This window comes from Hipposideros armiger, unplaced genomic scaffold (assembly GCF_001890085.2).
Source record: "Hipposideros armiger isolate ML-2016 unplaced genomic scaffold, ASM189008v1 scaffold_97, whole genome shotgun sequence".
Lineage (NCBI taxonomy): Eukaryota > Metazoa > Chordata > Mammalia > Chiroptera > Hipposideridae > Hipposideros > Hipposideros armiger.
In genome coordinates, this window is record NW_017731447.1 from 2,186,208 (window position 1) to 2,207,661 (window position 21,454).

The following is a 21,454-nucleotide window of genomic DNA, read 5'->3' on the forward strand; positions in this document are numbered from 1 at the left end:
AAAAAAAAAAAAATTTAAGTAACAAGACATGGAGGGCTTACAGGATTCACCCAAGTCTCTCAGTGAATCAGCAATGGAGCCAGCCTAGAAACGGCTCCCTCACTGCCAGCTCAGAACCCCAGGGACCAGGCTACCCAGGGGTAGCAGGATTTAAAAACTATCTCCCCAACCTACCTGCAAAACTAGCGTTCCAATTTCTATTTGGATCAACACCAATGCAGGAACTTCCAGAATTTAGGGACCGTGTCTTCCTCCAAAGTCGGTTCTGAAAAATCCACCAAGGAGGGAACAAACATCCAGAGATGGGTCAGGGCACAAGAGAGGCCAAGGTTTTCTTTGGGGGCCAATGACGGACATGGGTGCCATGGGTGGGGAGAGCTGCTTATAGTTCCGTCTGGAGGATCATTGGGGCTCCCGTCCTCTCGCCCCAGAGAGGCTGAGCCCTTCTGGCTCGAAGAGAAGGACTCTCGCAAAATGCCCTGCGGAGAACCTCATGATGCAAGAACCAGGCCAGTACCACCTGACCCCACTAAATAATTTTTGGTTTTGGTAAATGTGGGACAAATGGACATTATGCACCTGAATGATCACTGATGTGATAGGAAGTACACAACTATCATAGTCTCTTGCCTAAAAAATTAACCTGAATCCAACCAAGCCTCTAGGTCTGACCACCAGTGCATAGGAAATACGGGGACAAGAGAACAAATTAAATTGCACACAACAAAGACGCCATCAGCCGAATTCAGAATGTGAGACATTTTATAGGACAATTTACTTGGTTTCTCCAACAAATGAATGACATTTTTAAAAGATGTGTGTGTGTGTGTGTGTGTGTGTGTGTGTGTGTGTGTGTGTATGTGTGGTGGGGGCGGTAACGATTGTAGAATAAAAAAGTTTGCGGAGCCATAAACAACCAAATGCAGATATAGATATTATTTGGATTCTGATTTCAACAAATTGACATAAAGAACCTCTATTACTGTTTTAAAGGTAAGAGTGGTATGGTGCTTGTTTCTTTGTTTTAATTATCATCAGCTAGAGATGCATACTAAAGACGTTTGGGTGAAATAACCTGATGTCTGGAATTTGCTTTAAAATATGTCAGGAAAAAATGTGTGGGAGGAAAAGAAATGAAAAGAAGATTGGGAAAGTGTTGATAATTGTTCAGGATCTGTGATCGGGAGTTCAGTAGTCTGTTCTGTCTAAGAAAAAATATTCCCTGGTGATTCTCAGCTCAGAGGATGACTGAAAATGAGACCCCAAGGAAGCCTGTAACATGCACATTTGTGGAAGTTTTCTCCAAGGTCGTACAACTATTTAGTGGCAAAGCAAGGAATTCAACAAACAAGTCTTAACTCCAAGCAGCCCATTTGTTTGGTATTACTCACTTGAGTGTGCGTGTATACATATCCATCAGGATTGGCCACAGGCAACAAGAAAATATCCATTTTCTTCAAGATGGAGGTGACGGCTGAATCCTTCCCATAATCAGATACAATCTAAGCAGAGACAAGGAGTTTGTCAGCTATGCCATCGCAGGCTGGGGCGTTAGGTCTAGGCACATGTACCTTCCCCAGATGCCCAGCTCCTGGAACCGCATCTACCCTCTGCAGACTCACTGCCACCATCAGAGACAGCTCTCTGCCAAGTCCTGGGAGCACTTGAAAACCTGGGGGGTCACAGCTGTGTGATGACATCAACTGCAATGAGTCCTGAGGTGCCTGGTTTATTCATTTCTTCCAAGAGTGGGAACAGGGGAGGGGAGCGCCACACATCATGACAGGTCATAGGAATCTGAGCCCCCGTGCTAGTGGTGGGGACGATGGGTCCTCCACACACACCACCCCTCCTCTCTCAGCGCCGGCTTAAAGCAGTCTTTCCAGAGAGACGTGGAGACAGCATGAGGTCCCTGAGGGCCTGGGGGGGGGCTTGGAAGTGGCTAAAGGCAAAGCTCATCTGAGTTTTGCGGCTGACCAGGCTCTGCTCCCTTTCTGCTGGGCTGACTGTGGGTCCACGTTTCAGGGTCACCTCTGTAGCTCATTAGCTTGCTCACTGCCACAAATGGACTGTCATTTGGCCGCAGTGGCTTGACCAAAGGGCTCTGACCTTTTTTGCTTCTCCGAAACGCAAAAGGCCCCTAGCCTACTGCATCTGTGCAGAGCACTTTCCTACCTCATCCCTTGGGCCCAGCCTCACGGGAGGCCGCAGGGGCACCCCAGGCCCACCAGAATTCTCGCCTAATACCAGGTGACATGACCTTCCTTGCGGTCCAGATCGCCGTGGCCTGTGAGATCCACTCCCGGGAATGAATGCCTGCGTTCAGCCAAATGGCCGGCCGCTGCCTGCCTTTTCCAGTGCTGAACTGTGGACGGAAAAAGAAACCAGAAAATGACCCTTCTGCCCCCCGACAGTGCTCACTGCTCCTCTCCCCAGCTTGCCCCTATTCATTTAATCCATTTAAGACAATTCAGAAACGAAATGTTCCTGAGGGTACCATCTATTTATCAGGTTTATCCGTGACCAGGGAGCTTAATTGGTTGGCTGCCGGGCAGCCTGAGCAGCTCCGGGGTTGGAAGCAAATGGGAAGGGGAAACAATTGCTATTGTGAATGATAATGCTCGTGTGATGAGAGATAATATTATGTCTCTTGAAAAACCTCAAATGGTATCCCAACAGAGAGAGACCACTGTGCATGGACCAGCCTGTGCAGGCTGATGCACTAAATGAATTCCGTTTTCAAAAGAGGGAAGAGAAGATTCACGACAGCTCTTTGTAAATGGCATTAAATGAGGTCTGGATCCTGCCTTTTCGTGGGGGGGGGGAGACCCTGGGTCAGAGCTTGGTGCCAATGAAGCCAGGGTGTCCATCAGTTTGGCAAAGAATCTAAATTTATGAATGTTGTTTTACAGCAAGCAGCTCAGTGGCAGGTCTCTTCCCACTGATAATTTCACCATTGCTATAAGCCTGGGTTCTTCAGGGTTTCTACGAAGCTAAGGGTTTGACAAATTCTTAGCATCATCAGTTATTCCATGGTTCGTATCTCCAAATTCCCTTTTATTCATTCGGTTAGAATTATTTATGTAATTTATGTCATTGCCATAAATTTTCTACCTCCTTTCCCAATATAGACCTGAATCTGTTAGAAATATCTGGAAATTAGGCTTTGAGCAGCCAAGGATTATAGGCTGGGCTTAAAATTACATCAGCCCTAAAATTAGCTTCCTAGATTGCTTTTCCAATAAGTACCCCTAAAAGCAGGATAGAAGTTGTAGAAATATCCCAGTTTGTCTTGACATTTACAGAAGGTAAGAATGAAGGCAAAAGGCTGTGGCCTGAGAGCTTTCTGGAATACTACCCACCCCCTATACATACCCCCTTAATCCTGCCTTTCAGTCAAAACTTGGAATGGGATGGGCAAATAGGGGACTCTCTGTCAGACCAAATTGGAAGCATGGTAGATGTCTCCCCACCTCAATCTCCTCCCTGAAGTCAAAGAGGTCCTAAACAGCTGCCCCTGATGGAGGGCTGATAGCTAGGTCTTGGACACAAGGAGCCAAAAGCCCATGGTCAGTCCGGCCCTTTGAAGAGCATGGAGTCTCACCTTCAGTGCATACATCGTCCGATTTTCAAACGAATGTCCAATCTTCACCCTGCTCGCCAAGTCAGGAAAATCGCCAGCAATGCTGTCCATTTCACGGTAGATCTGAAGCATGAAAAAAGTGAATTCAGGGGCATTTTAAAAATTTGTTCAGCTCTGGGTAGGTATCGGAACTTTTATGTTGCTGATCTTAATGATTTCTTCCAGCTCCCTAGCCTTGGCATTGACAATATGGTCGGCATGGAATGCTTATTCTTGAAGAGCTGTCTAAAGAGTCCTTTTCTAGAAAATAACACATTGTATCTATCCACAAAATTGTAGTCCAGTAAATGAGAGAGACTTGTGCAGATATTGCTCCAACACTGTGGCCCTTTGCACCATACTAGACTGGGAAATTAGCAACAAGCTCATTTATCCAAGGTTCTTGAAAGCAGTGCCCTCCAAACTTTTTGATCACTTTCTCCATCAGTCAAAAAAAAATTAACTTGCCATGTATATATACATATATATATATATATGTACATTATTTAAAAATAGAAATAAAAATATGGAGAAACATAAATAGAAGTTGTAATAGTTTCTTCCTCCATCCCAGGTGACCATCTTGCTTATACACTGCAGTACGGGTACCCCACTTTGGAGATGATTCCTCTAAAGGCTTTAGAGGAACAAGTGAAGAGCTGCCATCTGTGGCTTCAAATGCTTCCATTTACTTTCAGTTAAAAAAAAATTTAATTTTTTCATCTTTTGTTCATCTTAGCTGCTCAAACCTTTTAAGGGTCAAAAGAGGAAAATAAACAAATTTAAATTTAGACCTTAAAATTGGAAGGAGTTTTACAGAGGAGGAAAATGTGCTATCAATCTATAGAATAAACTCAGACTTACAGAGTTTATCAGAGTTGCAGTCAATATGGTGGATTGAAGCAAGAAACCGCCCCCAAATATAGAGGAAAGCCAGATAAAATACAATGGAAATGATTCACAGCCAAGTTAAAAGCCACGAAAGGGGAAATTGCAGTGTCAGTAATGAAGAGGGAACTAGCTAGCAGGGGGGAGGGCAGGGGATGAGGCCCAGGTATCTGCCTGAGGAGCTGGGGGTTCACAGCAAACCAGAAATAGGAGCAGAGGGCATAGGACCCAGCATGGGGCAAGGAGCTGGAATTTAAGAGCTGGGAACTAACAATTGAGCCATGAGAAAGAAGGGCCTGGAAACTCTACCCACTAACCCTAGAAAGTGGAGCAAAAGCTGGATGCTGGCCCTGAGCCATGAGAGGAAAAAGTTGAAACATCAAGCTGGAAAAGCTAAAACACCAAGCTGAGTCCAGACAAAGGGTTCAAATTTACGCGGCCAACATCAAGGGAAAACTCAGCTGAGAAACTAACAAAAATAATGGCAACCACAACAACATACACAAAGGGTCTGAAACTAGAAAGCTTGGCAGAGACAAACATGAAATTCCCACTAGACATCTAAGGAGGCCTAAGCGGGGTTCTGGGATATGAGTTCTAAAAAGTTGTTTTGAGAAAGAACAGAATATGATCTAGCCAGGAGGGAGATGGTACCCCAATCCACAGCAAAAGCCCTCCCAAGGAACAAGAGATAGCGGTAAACAAGGTGACAGTGGCACCTAAAGCCAAAGAACAAAAGCCAGTAAATAAAGGAGTGAGGCTCCCACAGCAGGCAGGTGAGCAGATGGAGTTTTGGAGGTCTCAGGTGACATTTGCAACTGGTTAGCTCAGCTAAGGAGTGGCCGATGTTAATGAAGCGAATGTCATGGGTTTGATCCCTATTTGGACCCTGAACTCTGCTTTCGTCCATGGCCCTGGTCTGAACTCCTAGCTTTATCCAGCTGTTCTGCAGATGTATGTCAGTGGTTACAAGAGGGATCAAGGGGCAGTGCCGTTGGAAGTGTACACAATAAACGAAGCTACTGACAATCATGGGAAAGAAGTGGAAATAGTTGGTCAGCCTTTGAAAAAAAAAATCTCTCATATAGAAGAAAAACAACTCAAAGGATATGCTTCATGAAAAAGCATGCCAGGAACACCATCTTTGGATATAAATAACAACCTGTATCGAGGTATAGGAAGGAGAATGCCAATTTAGATTTGGGGTGTGTTCCTAACCTAGTAGTTTCCAGACTCATGAAGAAGACTTTGAGGGACATAAGAGAACTGTACTGTATGTGATGCCATTCCATTCTATTAGTTCCCTCTTGATTCCTCAAGTTCCAATATCATATTAAATTATTTTGCTCCAAGTTTTTCATTTGAAGGGTTGGTTTACCTTGAAAGTCAGTCATCTGTATAAAGTGGTTTCTAACGAAATACAGCACTAAAAATGCATTATGGAACAAATATACATTATAAGTAGCCATGATAAATGAATGGAAATACATAGTTAACCTTGAAATAACCACTTGTCTACTTGCCTGGAATAAGTAACATTTTGACCTGGGTGAATAACATACAAGGCTTACAGTGGGGTGGGTATAAGAAGGTTGAATGGATTGAAATGATTGCAGTTATTATTTCATGGCTTCCTTTAAGGGGTTGCTGAAGAAATGAAGGATGTATGTGGGAGAAAATGTTTAGTTTGTGTTTCACTGTGCTCTTAGGTGCTGGTGGGAGTTAAACAACCCAAGAATGAGAAAGGAATCAAAGCGTACACATTTTAGCCCTTCAGTGAAGGGATATTGTGCTAAGGACTAATACCTCCTGGAAGTAAGGAAAGGGGTTACAAAATCCAAGAGGCCAATGACCTTGATCTTAACCTGCTCTGAAACACTTACAGCTTCCAAGGAATGATAGGCCCCATAGTTGAAATTATTACTGCTCCGTTCTTTCCCTTCGTTGTGTTGCATTTCTTCATCTTCTTTATTTAAGAGGGCCTAAAACAGACACAGCAACATGGTGAAGTGGTCCATTGGAGGTGAAGGTTCATGTTGTTTCTGCCAAATCGTGGTACACGGGCCAGCCAAGATGGCGGTGCCATCAGCACACACATCAAACAGCACAAATGACAAGGTGTAAAAGGGGTCAGATTGCTTCCACACATCTATAAAAATCTTACTCCTTGGAGCCCAACGTACACCACTCCATTCAAAACCCACTTACTCCCTGGTAGCAACATATGTGCTCTTTGGTTATTCTATACTATGAACTCTCTAGACATCAGCCCGCATCTGGTATCCAGTGCCTCTGAAATACACAGCTTGGGAAGCCATTCAGAAACAAAGAAATTCTTATAACCACTCATACTTTGAAGGTTCCTGGCAGATGTCTATGACATGTGAGGATGATTAATAAGCTCACAGCTGCTCATGCCATCAGGAAACTCCAGGGCCAAATTACCAATTAGTCCATAACCTACCTCGGTGAAGGAGAGAACATGAGCAAGACACTGTCCTGCTGTTCAGATACAGGTCGTGAGGCTGGTGCCTGGCTTGGGTGGTGATGTTCCCTCTGCTGGGGGCATTGGTGACATTCCTCCTTTTTCTCAAAGGATGCTTTTATGACCAGTCTCCAACACCCTCCCCCCTCTCTGTTCTTTCCGCCTGACTTCAAGTAAGGAAAAGGAGAGAAACTTAATACTTGGGGCATCTCTGACATTTTACATACACTTAATCACTGACTCTTCTCAATAAATTGTATGAAGAAGGTATCACTATTACCATTTCACAGATGAAGAAACAGAGGCTCGAGAGGTTAAAAGCTTGTCCAAAGTCACAAAGGTAGTTAGCAAAATCGGGATTTGGACCCAGATCTGGCTGGTTCCTTACCCTGTGTATGCCCTTTCTACTAGAACAATCTTTAACAAGTCATTGAACTTTACTTCCATAGACCTCAATGCCTTCATCTGTAAAATGGACAAGGATAAGGCCAGAACTTAGCCATGTCTTGGGTCCACTCTTTCTGTGTTGCCCTACACGAGACCAGTGAGGGGCGTGGGCCTACCCACCTGTAGATTTTCAATTGCCACTGAGTACTCTAAGCCCTGGGACTCCAGGAAGAATTTGACTGGCTGCAGACTGACGGACGGAACCAGGACATCCACAGGAAGAGCAAAAGTAGAGGAAGATTTCCAGACGTTGAGCTGAAGTGAATAGAAATAAAACCAGGTTGAAGGACAGTTCAGGTAAAAGGTACAATGAGCTCCTTCTTTCAGAACAATGGCCAAAAGCCAGGATGATCCCTGGGGAGCTGGGTTTTGCCCAAGGGCGAACTTAGCCCATTTCACAGTTGTACCTGGTCACGCCTACCCAGCAGGTAATACCCGGCAAAGCCCAAGAAATAAAAAGCAGGGTGACCGGTTAGCTCAGTTGGTTAGAGCGTGGTGCTGATAACAAAGGTTGCCTCTTCTATCCCTGCATGGGCCACTGTGAGCTGCGCCCTCCCTAAAAGAGTCAACTATGCCATTGTAGCATGAAAGCAATGTATAACCAATGACCATGGCTATTCCCCAATAAAAATTTTAAAAAGTCAATAGCAGATGGGAAGATGAAGCCCACTGCTGAGGCCTCCCGTCTCTCAGGACAGCACTGCTATTATCTACAGGACTTCTCCCCCGTCAACCCTCTCAATCATGGAAAGGCATGGTGACCAGCACAGGATTATACACAGAAGCTCTTCAGAAATAATGCCAGTGCAAGTCTTCTCCCCACCAAAGTTAGAAGATACCCAGGAGGACTAGGAAGAACCAGGTACCTTAAAGTTGTCTGAATTCACTAGCTGATTTAGTTTGCTGATCTCGTCTCCATTTCTGACGTTAATCCTAAAAACTTGGTCCCTGGAGGGAGAAAAAAAAAAAAAAAGCAAAAAGATAATAGTGAGCTTTCAACTGACAAATAAACCCCAAGCCGACAATCCCAGACATAACTGGGCTGAATGAGAGGAAATGGTCTAGTCTTTGGTTATAATGTATAGCCATTAAAAATAAGACTACGTGGCAAATATGAAAAAGTGCTTATGGTATAACTTTAAGGGAAATATTAAGTGAAAGAGCAGGACACAAAATTGTATGGATGCCATGATCACAAGTATGGAAAAAGCAGATGCATTGGAAGAAAAACAGACAACGGAAATATAGCAAATGCTGACAGTGCTTATGTTCGGGTCGTGGGATTATGGATGACTGACTTTTTTTTCCCCCCTTGTATCTGTTTTCTGTAATGTGGTCATATTACTTTATAATGAAAAACATATATATTTTGCAGAAAGGAATGTTCCTGAGTTACACGCAAAGCTAACCCAAGACATAAAGAAGCACTTCTTCACTGTCAGGGGCTATGCTGGAACGGGCTGGAAAAGAGAACAGACAGACCTTCCCTCCTTGCAGGGTTAGCTCTTTTACTCTCAGCAAAGAGGGGAGAGGCTGGGTGCTCTTTCAATAGCGTCCAGCTCCACAACCCTATAAAAATTCGAATTACGACCAGGGCCAAGGTGCTGAGGCTGAATTTGGGATTCAATCCTCCCAAGGGGGTCCTGAGAGGGCTCAGAGGAAGCCAGCCAGCCCCGAACCCCCTTTTGTTGTTTGTCCTGCACTTGCTTCATATACACTATTTAGCATCCACCGCCGCGGTAGGGGTAGAGGCCCCCCGAAGTCCTGTGTGTGGGTGGGAGAAGGCCGAGCCTGAAAAGCTGCCTTTGTGCTCTCTGCCGGCTCGAGTAGCCAGGGGAGCCATTAGGCCGTTGCTAGGTGACGGCCCAATGAATCCGCACTCGACGCTGTCACATGCGTCATCCCTTTGACAGGAATGAATGCAGGAAGAGCTGCTGGGGAGAGCTGTGGGCTGAAGGACCTGGTGACAGAGAAAATGGTTCTGTCACAGGGAGGAAAACGTGCAGCCTCACGTGGAGGATTAGCATCTCCTCTTCGGAAAACCGGCTCAATCCAGTTGGACTCTCAGAATGTAACTTTGTTCTGGGAGGTTCTGGAGGATCTCTGGCGGGGGTGGGGGGGGTCTAATCCAGTCCCCCAAGGAGGCAAGGTCCACTGAAGAGTTGCCTCCATTTTTAGGTGGAGGTCTGGGGGAAATGCCAATGTTGAAAGCTCATTTTCTCCCAATTCATCTTGTCTGCGCAGGGTCCTAGGAAGTAGACAGCTAACTGCATCCATGGGTGCTGCTGGGGTGAAGCCACTGGCTGACCAGGTCTCAGTCTGAACCCAACAAGCTTGCTAGGAGTTAGACTGCAGTCCTGGGAAGATGGGGAGTCAAACCACTATTTCCCTGACACAGGCAAGCAGCCTCACACAAAAGGGGAGGCTTTAAAACAGAAGGGAAATCCTTACTCCTGGCTGAGCACCAGGGCCCATCTGCCAAACTCATGCTCTGTCACAACCCACCCCCAAAACTCCAGAAAAACGACGTCTTCGAAGTGGTGTTCTAGAAAGCGCCTGTGCAGTGATATTGGCAAAATTGGGCATTTGTAAAATATGGCACTGACAAGAGCAATCACAAAGAAGCAGAGTAGCGGGGAAGAAAGCAGGAGGAAAAGAGGAACTAAGAATAAGGAGCTCTCAGAGTACGAAAATCATGTCACACGTTCACCCAGAGCATTCGTTTTCCATGCTCCGGGCGCAGTCCATGACAATGGCACACAGTGATTCTCATGGGTCCTGATGATGATTAAATCCACAGCCCATTTCATCCCACCCTCATCAGCCCAGCTACAGAGGTTAAAGCTGTAGTATTCAGAAAGGCCATGTGGACAAAAAGGGGCGGGGGGGGGCTTGTGAAAATTCTAACCCAAAGTCACCTCACTGGGTGATCTGATCATAAATTCCTAACTGGGCGGGTCATGGTGGGTAGTCTCACACCTCAGGCCTGTACAAGGTTTACCTTTTCTGCCTTAAGCAAAGCCCTGTCCATTGTTTTTGTACATCTAGGTTAACACACCTTTGAAATGCCTCTTTTGCAGGTCCTTCAAGGAAGCAGACAATCTTGTTACCTATTCTGTAGTCCCCACCTTCATGTAATCTTCCTTACCTCCTCTCCTTAATTCCAAATGTATAAAACAAACTGCAAAAGTGTCACTCTCTGGAGCATTTGAGACCTTGCTTCTGGGCATGTCATCTGTTTGGCTCAAATAAACTCATAAAAATCCTCTACAGGTTTGGATGTTTTTAGGTCGAGAAAGGTGCAGAGTAGAATCTTTCCCCATCTGTGTCTCTCCTCCATTTCTTCTTCCTGTGCCCTCTTGGCTTCAGCCTCAATGAAATCCCAAATTCACCATGTTCTTTTCCCCCTTTATGCCTTTGCATGTGCTGTTCTGCCCAGATGCCCAGCCCTTTTCCTTAGTTGCCTGGCAACCTCCTACCCAGACTTGAGGACCAACTCTCATCAACCATGAGGTTTTCTGTACCCACAGGAGGCTGAGTTAGGGACAGTCTTCAAATGGCACTAAAATTGGGGTCAGGGGGATGTCTGACATTATTCTCATGAACATAAGTCCATCAAAACCTGAAAGCAGACAGACCACCGATGGGTGCCAGGTGAAGGACAGCCTTTTTCTTGTCCTCATTGTCCTTGCCTCTATTTGGAAAATAGCATATGGAAGGCTGAACACAACCTATCTCCACCATCTCAAAATCCATTCAAAGACCTTAAGCTCACTCTGACATGGAAGACTGGCCCAGGACGGGGGACATGGGGGGATGTGCAGGTTGCCATGCTTACCCCACCTACTCCACAGGTGTTCTCACAGCTCTTCTTAACTCTGACCCTCTCCAACGCCCGGGGCTATCCAGCTGCCGCCTGCACGATGGTTGATGACACCCTCTCAACTCTCTCACACTTGTGCCACGTTCCGGACAGTCCACAGTGCTGAGCTTCTATCCCTTCCCCTTTTACCACGCGGGCAGCCAAGTGGCCGCTCTTTGTTCTTTTCTCATCTGCATCTCCAGCCAGGCCAAGCTGCCACCGTGAGTACTGAGAGATGATTTCACAGAACTCCTGCCCGGGACTGCTGAGGCTACAATTATTTCTGCAACTACTTCCTGTTCTCTGCCTGCCCACACCTCTGGGCATCCTGTCCACCCTCCCATCTTTAAGATGACTGAAGACCAGGGCAGAAGACACTGGCAGAATGAGAGAGACTGGGGAGGTAGGTGAGTTGGGTGAAAGGAACGGAGAATGGAGTGAGGGTTTTGGGGGAGCCTCATTCTCATCTCCATCAACCCTGCACCTGGATCCTAGGTTCTTAACCACCTGAATGCTCAGAGGTCAGTTTCCCCTTGCTCTAAATGTTCACCTTCTGGGACATGCCTATGGACTCCAGGAAGGATTCTACCACCTCTGTTGGGTTCCCTATTATGGGGTGAGACCAGGTTTAAGGGTAAGGATGATACTAATGGTTAAAACCATCTGCAGTTAGCCCGGCACACAGCTCATTCTGTGCACACTCCTGGAGTGAGCACTCCAGGGCCCAGCCCAGCTGTCTCAACCCAGGTGCCCACTGCATTATAATAGAGGTCTGTATCCTGAGAAATACAGATTTTTTTTCAGCCACGTGAAGAGCTGCAGTGGGAGCCTGACAGCTGCATGCGTCAGCCCACACGGCTGTGAGCATAGTTATTACACACCTACTGCTGAGCTGTCTGTGGAAAAATCTCCTTCCTGGCCATCTGCTATGCCTAATCCCTCTCAGCTATTTGGCAGTAGGCCAGGTGTGAACAGAAATCACCACCATAAAAATCACTCAACTTCATATAAGCATAGTCATTCCCTTTTATCCGCGGTTTTGCTGTCTGTGGTTTCAGTTACCCAAGGTCAGTGTGGTCCAAAAACATTAAATGAAAAATTTCAGAACTAAACAATGCATAAGTTTTAAATTACACACCACTCTGAGTTCCTCGCTTCATCTCATCACGTAGGCATTGTACCATCTCACATCATCACAAGAAGAAGGGTGAGTCCAGTACAATAAGGTATTTTAAGAGAGAGATACCACATTCACATAACTTTTATTACAGTATATTGTTATAATTGTTCTTTTTTATTATTAGTTATTCTTGTTATTCCCTTACTGGGCCTAATTTATAAATTAAACTTTATCGTAAATATATATAGGGAAAAACATAGTATTTATAGGATTTGGTACTATCTGCAGTTTCAGGCATCTACTGGGCTCTTGGAATGTATCCTCTGCAGATAAGAGGAGACGACTGTAATTATTTCAGTAAACAACCCCAATGTCTCTTTAGCCAGAGAGTATAATAGAGAGTAAACTAGTAGATATAGATTGATCAGTGAGATCTAGGATTCTATCTGGAGATGACTTTGTGTTACAGTAAAAAAAGGGGATGAGTTTTGCATTCAGAGTTCCAGCTCCCCTGCTTTTCAGCGAGTGGCCTTGGGTGGGTTTCTTAACCTTTCTAAGATTGAGTTTTTTTCACATTTAAATTAAGGAAAATTATACGCCCGCCTGGCAGAGCTGTTGTGTGATCCAAAAGATAATGCCCACGAAAGCTTTTTGCAAATGGCAAAGCATCATGCAGTAATGAGTTGTTAGAATTCAATCATCTAGCAGGGTAGCAGAGCTTCCTTTCCTGTCTCCTACCTCCCAAATGTCCTCTCCTTTGCAAACCACAGCGCATTCTGTGAGGAGCACGTTGAGCTCCACAGGTATTTCCTTGCATGTCCATTTTCAGAGCTGTGGTTAGGCAAGACCTATCAAATCTCCATGTCCCAGATACTGATGAAAAAGCACAGGCTCCACTAAGCCTTCCCGGTTAAGAGAGAGGCGAAACCAAAAAGCCTAAGACCTGAGTTTTCCCTTACACATGACAGAAATTAGAAATGATTTCTGGTAATTCATAATACAGGAGTAAGAAAGCAGGGGGAAAAACTAAAGAAAGAATTAATAAAACAACTAATAAAAAAACAAAAAAGAAAGTAGAAGATGCCTGGAACTGACCTTACAAATAAGAACTAGGAAGAAAACGAATTGGCAGGGGATTAGGGCGCTGGGACGGGGCTGTGGAGACCAGCTAGTCCTGAATTCACAGGTAAAATTGAGCCTGAGAGAAAAGTAACTCATCTAGGGTGACAGGGCAGAGCTGGGACAGGATCCCAGGTCCTCTTTCCCAATGCCATGCCACTTGAAGGATAATTCGCCATTCATTTCCAATCCATTTGACTCCCATATCTCTGAACTAACCAAGTAATAGTAATAATAAATCCAAAAGGAACTTACCCAAAAAACTTTTCTCGGCCACAGATGCTGGGCCCAATAATAGCCCCAAAGAACAGTATCCACTTCATGTCGCAAGGGTGTCAGTCACACAGTGACTGAGTCAAGGTGTATTTATAAGGAGTCTGAGGCCAACTCATGTCCTCAAAAATGCTCGTGTAATTCCCAAGCAGCCTTGCGACTCGCTTGGTTGACAGGCGGGCCCCTACCCATGCCTCTTCCATTCCTTCTGAGTGATAAAGGCCAAGCCTCCTGATTTACACGATCAGGAACTTGCTCCTCAGGCTGGAAAACTCTGTGCCAAAGGTACCATATTTCTCAACACTGTATTTGAATAGTGTTTTTTGAGGAAATGGGAAAGTCTCAGAGTGCTGGATAGAATTTACACTGATAGGAGAGGCCAGATTGTAAACCTGAAATGGAGTTACCTCCAGAGAGAGAGAAAAAAAAGTGAAGACTATCTAGAAACCCCAAGCCAGCTGCAAGACCACCCACTGGACAAGCCCTGTCAGAGAAGTCACCAGAGTTGGTCAGAATGATGACAGTTTGTAATCTGTTATGAAGATGACATATACCATATTTCCCCATGTATAAGATACACCCTTTTTTGAAAAATTTGGGATCTAAAAACTGGGTGCGTCTTATACAGTGGTTGTAGATTTTTTTACTTGCATTTCCCGCAAGTGATGAGGAGTTGTATGAATTTTATGATGACTAAAACTTGAGTTCAATAACTTTATGTAATACATTTCTTTCAAATTTCGGGCCCCAAAATTAAGGTGTGTCTTATACATGGGAGCGTCTTATACATGGGGAAATACGGCAATTCTATGACTCCCGTAAGAAAGTAGAAATATATGAGGTAAAGGGTATAGGAAGAATGTGTTAGTCTGAATAAATTACCAGTTTTCCTTCGGGTTTGAACTGAGGTAAAGTTTAACGGTATTACTAATAAGACTTTCTTATGTTTGTTAGGCCTGAGTCTAGCGTCATTTGTACAAAGTCATAGCGGCGTAAATGGAAGACATTTGTGATCTCTGCGACTTCTCCGTGGGCTCTGAGGCCTTTGAGCCTGTCCTGGGAGCCTCAAATCCCACAAGCCTCCCCCATCCCACTGTCCCCACAGTCTCCATTCTTTCTGCACTTGCTCAAGGGCCATGGTTGGGGGTGTTAAAGAAAAACTATTCTGACATTTGTTAAAACTGTAAGGAAGACTTTATTCAAGGTTACTGCAATATGGTCATGCAATGGGAGAGTGTCATTGTTTTTAACTCCAAATACAGTACGGTGAGGGGTCAGTGGATGGAAAACTGCTAAGAGGAGACAATCAAGGGTAGGGGGATTCTTGCTTGCCTGGCCGAACAGGATTCTAGCTTGCCAAGATTGAGACACCAATAGTGGAGGATGAGGAACTGGATCAGGTATTAAGGATTAGGGGATGATTTACTCAGCAGGATTCTTTGCTAAGACTGACTTAGGGCCCAAGAACAGGCCTACTCAAAAAGAGGACTCAGAGAAGCCTGTCTAAGGTCTGGTCAAGGAGAGCCTTTGGCGGGAGCCGTGGGCCTGGGGTCTCTAGCAGGGCTCTGTTGTCCGTCTCACACTGAAACCGAATGCCTGTGCCCACCATGGTCCATCACAAAGGCTGGGCTCTCCTTCACCAACACGGATTTCAGCTTTGAAATGAGCAACAAGACGAGCTGAGATCTGAATCTGCAAGAAATGTGAGCTAAAGAATCTAGTCCCCAGAATTCTAGGCAAGCCGAAATTCACTTCCCACCTTTTCCTCCCAGGGGAAACCATCAACATGAAGAAAGTCTAAACTCCTCATGGAAGTTAATGTCTAAATAAAAATTATATAAAATCTGAGACCCAGACTGGATGGGGCAACCAGGAAGAGGTTTGGGTCTCCACCAGATCTTACAATGCAGTGTATCAGAAATGGAAAAGCAAAGACAACAATGGAACCAGGCGATACAGCACCTAGCATAATGCTTGGAACAATGGAGTTGCTTAATTAGTATTTATTGAATGAATGAACTCAACAGTCCCTTTCTAGCTCCAAAATGCTCTTCTGTTAAGATAAAGGAGATGACACATGACACAATGTGGATAAACCTCGAACACATTATGTTAAATAAACCAGTCACAAAAGGACAAATGCTCTGATTCCATTTCTATGTGGTACCTAGAATACACAAATTCATAGAGACAGAAGGTAGAACAGAGGTGGCCAGCGCTGTAGGGAGGGGGAATGAGAAGTTATTGGTCAATGGGTACACAGTTTCAGTTTGGGATGATGAAAAAGTTCTGGAGATGGATGGTGGTGATAATTGCACAACATTATGAATGTATTAATGCCATTGAACTGTATACTTGAAAATAGTAAACTTTTATGATTTGTACATTTTAACCACAATTTTTAACAAATGTTGAAAGGACGTTGGGAGCATTTTGCTAAGGATGGACTTAAAAAAAAAAAGATGAAGGGATACAGCTCAGTGGCTTGTTGTGTTCTAGGATCACACAAATTAAAGAAATAATCCTCCGAAATCAGGATTAGAAAAAGGAGTAATCACTACCCAACTTTGTTTCAAAATAAAGAGCTTTTAATGATGTTTATTCCCCCAGAGCCCTAATAAGGGTGGTCTCGCACATGTTCCATGATGGTCTTCAAGCCAAGCCAGGTCTCCTCTGCTGTGGGTAAGATCTGCTTGGCCGGCAGGAGGAAGCCATAGCGACCCGTGTCTCTCAGTTCAAAGGCAAATGAGTATTTGATGCCAGAGTCATAGGACCAGTCAATGCTTCCTCCACTGGCTTGATCTAAAGAGAACAAAGTCTGGTTATGGTATCCCCACCGGCCTCTCACAGCTATCTAACCTCTCTGTTAAGTTCCACCATTATCAGAGATAAGTTAGGCCCCTATCGGCATGGACCTTAAAAGCAGAGATGGCTTATGAAAAAAATACAACATTAATTTGAAAAGCAAAAGGTGTTATGTAAATGGACACTATACTTGGCCTTCCTCTGGTGCTCTTAGGAGTCTCTGGCTTCCTCCAACCCTTTGGAATCCTGCCTGCTCTCCTAATTGGCATCTTCTACACCTTAGGGTGGCCACCCCACTTCCTTGTTTAGAAGAGTGCTATGTGTAGACATTGTTTTCTCTAGTGGGAGAGGAGGGATTACAAATAGAAGAAAAAATTTGGTCCCTGCCCCCACGGGACTCTTAGCATAAGAGTGGAACAGGCTTTGTTCTGAATATGCCCAATATCTATGTGTGATGCGTTCAACTAATAGAGTAACGTACACCTGTGTAATGTGTGGCTGCTGACATGACAGATGATAATGGAAGGTGGCATTAGCCCACAAAGACTTGTGACAATCATGACTCAGAAGAGCTGATTAATGGACCAGCTCTGAGGCCCCACCCAAGTAGAAGTTAAATGGAGGAGATGGTTGAGGTGGAGGTGGAGGAAGTCACCTAGTCCCTAAGAACGGGGCTGGGAAAAGGGGAAGGCCAGGGAGGTTGTTCCAGGGAGGAGACGGACTCGTGGTTAATATTGGGAATTAACACTATGAGCTACTCCTGTGACCTGTGTCTTTGCCTTCACTCACAGCAGCTATGGTAGCACCTGATAAATACCAAATAGTTGCTGACTTGAACTGATCCCTCCTGGGTACCAAAATTACTAACGTATGCCTTTGGTGTGGCTACATGACACAGCCAATCCCACTAAGAAGTCCATAGTGGACAGAATACTGGCTTCAGATTGACTCCTGATTCTGCCAATCATTAGCTGGGTGACCTATGGCATGTCACTTATCTCACTGAGTCCCAAATGTTTCATCCATCAAATAGGGATAATAGCACTACTTATTTCACAGAACAGTGAGGATTAAATGGGATACTGTAATGTTTATGATTCCAACACTTGTTGAGTGCTTACTAAATGTGTTGGGCAGTATACTAAATTGGTTCATTTAATCCCCACTTGGGTCATGAGGTAGCTATGAGTATTATTTCCATTTTACAGATGAGGAAACTGAGGTTCAGAGAGATTAAGTGAAGGAGCTGGGATAATATATGTAATATAGGCATTCAATAAATGTCAGTTATGATTATAACTATCATTATCAATAAATGACTAGGATCCTATCAAAAAAGTTGGACCACATTAAGGATCAGAGGTCTCTGGAGGTCAGTAATTCACCAGAAAATTAACAAGGAACATTTATATAATGTCTTAGAGTTAGTGAACCTTTTATTCTGCATTCTATCTTTTGAGCCTCTCAACGACTCATTTCACAGATGAAAAAAACCAAGGAAGAATGAGTGACTTGCCCAAGGCTACTTGGTTCCAAAGTGGCCGAGCTATAACCCAAACCCAGGCCCCCTGGTCCCAAGATCTGTGTGTTTCCCCCTACATCTCTCTGAGAAAGAACTCAAGTCACAACTTCTCCTGCACCAAACACCCATTGTAGTGCAGCTCCTCATAGCCCTTTCCAGATGAGAAACTGTCCAGGAAATGGCTCACCCACCACAGAAGTCCAGCTGCCTCTTGGGTGGAGTGAAGCAGGTGCTCAGCCCAGAGCTGCATACCAGTCTGGGGCAGGAGGCAAAAAGTACTTAATTGGGGCTAGTTCCTAGAGGCAGTATTCATCTAAGCTGACACCAGGCCATGATCAAAGATAACCGAGTCAGCTCTGGGCAGAAATGTAGCCAGAACTTGCTTGACCACTAACGGTCAGGTTCCAAAAGATCAGACAGCAAACGCTATACTTGTCTGATATTTGCTTATTCAAAGTATCTTCAATATCTGTGACCTTACCAAGAAAAACATACAAAACCTCAGCCTTCCAGGTCTACCTTACTTGTAAGTACCTCAGCGAAGGAGGGTGAAAAACCGGATTCCTTGTAATGAAATGGCTGAGATCCCATGTGAGGGTCTCAGGGGCACAGGATGCCATCCTGCTGACATTCCAAACTTCAGCCTTCACTCCGAGGCTGCCAACCAGAGAAAGCATGCCTTCCTCAGCCTTAAGTGGCCATGATGGCCACCCCCCAACCCCCTGCCACCACTCAGAAGGCCCTCCCCCTGGAGGGTCCCCCTACCACCAAAGGGGAGGACAACCCCACATGGAACATGGTTTAAAAGGTCTGGGTAACTATAAGCAGTTCAGTCTTCCAGACAATAGCCTAAAATTCATATCATAAGATCTCCAAAGCTGTTCATCCCATATGGCTTGGTAATCTTGCCTTGGAAATCTACACCAAAGAGAACCAAAAGAAAAAGGAGTTTGTACCAACATGCTCACAGTAGCACTATTTAGCAAAGAGTTGAAATAATCCAAAGGCCCAATAACTGGGATATAGCACTATAATAGAATAACAAATATCTAGAGTGGAAAAAATAAAACTATACAGAAAATAATGTTAACTGAAAAAAAGCTGGATTTGCAATAGAACACAGACATTGATTATAATTTGTGAATGAAAACGGAGTTATCTGGAGAGTAGCCTCACAGGGTGATTTGATCATAAATTTCTAACTGGGAAGGTCATAGTGCGTTGTCACACTCCAGGCCTGTAACTTCTTTAGAAAAAGGTTTATTTTTTCCTTAAGTAAGCCCAGTCCATTGTTTCTGCACATCTAGGTAAACATACCTCTGAAATGGCTCCTTTCAGAACCCTCCCCCTAAAGCAGCGATTCTCAACCTGTGGGTTGTGACCCCTTTGGGGGTTGAACGACCCTTTCACAGGGGTCGCCTAAGACCATTGGAAAACAAAAAGATATTTATATTACAATTCATAACAGTAGCTAAATTACAGTTATAGAGTAGCAATGAAAATAATTTTATGGTTGGGGGTCATCACAACATGAGGAACTGTATTAAGGGGTCACGGCATTAGGAAGGTTGAGAACCGCTGGTCTAAAGCATGACCACCGTTAACTTCCTTGTAATCCAATTCCTCCCTTGCTTTCTCCCACCTTCCTGTAATTGTTCATTTCAAATGTATAAAAGAAACTGCAAATTGTTATTCTCTGAAGCATTCTTCCCAGTCTTTTGAGATCTCGTAGCCTCTGTTTGGCTCGAATAAATTATTATAAAAATTCTCTACAGGTTTAGATGTTCTTATATTGACAAACTAGATTAAATATATTTGTGTTCATTGACAAAATCATTAATGAAATTGAAACTGATAATACAATATGACAGTTATTGGACTCCTTTTTTCTATGAAGTTTTAAAAATACATCATAATAGAAAAAAAAATCATAATCTGGAAAAAAAAGAAAAAAAAAAGAACGTTTTTGATCTGAAATATTACCAGACCAGTATCTTCTGGATTCCCATTAAATGTTCTAGATATGAGTAAACTATTACTCCTCTGTTCTCCAAGACTCCATTAAAGAGAAAACCACAGGCCCAAAATGGCGTCACTTGTGCTAAAAGTCCCTGATAACAAACCTACATTTAATGCCTAACCTGACCTCAGTTTCAGCCTCTCCCAGGGGTGGCATTTTAAACAAATCAGTTTGGCATTTCTGGATCCACACTAGTGAGGTAACTGCCTCATAAGACCCCAACCTTCCCCTAAGGGAAGGTGTCCTTGCCTGAAATCACCCACTCTTCACTTCTTAGCCCCACCCTCTTCCTGCCTATAAAAATCCTCCTTTTTTGTACAACTCCCAGAGCATTCTTTCAGTTGCTAGATGGGATACTGCTCAACCCATGAATTACTTCAGAAAGCCAATTAGATCTTCAAATTTACTCAGTTGGATTTTGTTTTTTTAACAATTCCCATTAAGAAAACCATAACCCAGGGCCGGCCGAGTAGCGCGATGGTTAAGAACTGGCTTGGGATGCCAGAGGGCCCCGGTTTGGATCCCACATATGAGGGCCAGTGACACTCCCCTCCACAGCTAAGATGCTGAACAACAGCTCAACCTGGAGCTGGGCTGCTGTGAGTCACCGGCGATGGCATAGGCTGCAGCCCCTGTGGCAGTGGGTTGCCATGGGCTACCGTGTGTAGCCAGCAGCCAGCGTGAGCGGCCAGCAGCCGCAGTGAGCGGCCGTCCAGAAGCAGGCGACTGATCTGCCTCGCCCGGGGAAGAGCGCAATGATGGTGCCAACTTGGGCCAGTGAAGCAACGTCCTCCACAACTAGACTGAAGAACAAAACGACAGCAACTTGTCTGTTCCCTTTCCCCCAATTCCCCAGCACTGTTCCCATCCCCCAATTCCCCAATTAAAAAAAACTTTAAAAAAAAAAAAAAAAGAAAACCATAACCCACAAGTGTGCATCCCCTCAGAATCCGGCCTCTACCTCTCACAGATGTAGATGGCTACATCTGCAGATCTCTGCCCCCAGGATGTCTGCAGACTCGCCCTCTTGTCCAAGCCTGATCTGCCATCCCCTGCGTGCCCCCCCTTCTGGCCCCCCTTCTTCTGGTCATTTCTCCTCCTGTATTTTTCACCTCTCCATCACTTCATCCTTTCCCACAATCAGGAAATAAGTCTCTTATCTCAAAAGAACGAAATCCTCTCCTTCCCTTCTCATCCAGGCTCCTCTAAAGAGTAGTCTACTCGCCAGGGTCCCCTCTCCAGTACTCCTCCGGTTACTCTCACAATTCGTCTGAGACGGCTCTGGTGAAAG

The 21,454-nt window shown here is 44.6% G+C and overlaps 2 protein-coding genes across 3 annotated transcripts in view; both read right to left on the reverse strand.

The window, feature by feature from the left end:
- The window catches only part of CPA4 (carboxypeptidase A4), a 15,548-nt gene extending 11,501 nt beyond the window's left edge, over nucleotides 1-4,047 (reverse strand). Inside the window, exons 1-4 of the mRNA XM_019646088.1 lie at nucleotides 3,605-4,047; nucleotides 2,261-2,365; nucleotides 1,392-1,502; nucleotides 175-265 (exon numbers count right to left, since the gene is read on the reverse strand). Of these exons, the coding sequence (XP_019501633.1) occupies nucleotides 175-265; nucleotides 1,392-1,502; nucleotides 2,261-2,365; nucleotides 3,605-3,715 (418 nt within the window). The 5' untranslated portion in view covers nucleotides 3,716-4,047. The remainder of the gene's footprint in view (nucleotides 1-174; nucleotides 266-1,391; nucleotides 1,503-2,260; nucleotides 2,366-3,604) is intronic.
- A 3,570-nt stretch (nucleotides 4,048-7,617) lies between these two features.
- The window catches only part of CPA2 (carboxypeptidase A2), a 31,901-nt gene continuing 18,064 nt past the window's right edge, over nucleotides 7,618-21,454 (reverse strand). Inside the window, exons 11-12 of one of the 2 annotated variants that reach the window (XM_019646168.1) lie at nucleotides 8,309-8,390; nucleotides 7,618-7,697 (exon numbers count right to left, since the gene is read on the reverse strand). In XM_019646168.1, the coding sequence (XP_019501713.1) occupies nucleotides 8,338-8,390 (53 nt within the window). In that variant the 3' untranslated portion in view covers nucleotides 7,618-7,697; nucleotides 8,309-8,337. Of the gene's footprint in view, nucleotides 7,698-8,308; nucleotides 8,391-16,386; nucleotides 16,619-21,454 lie in introns of those variants that run through there. The other variant, XM_019646167.1, reaches the window with a different exon arrangement.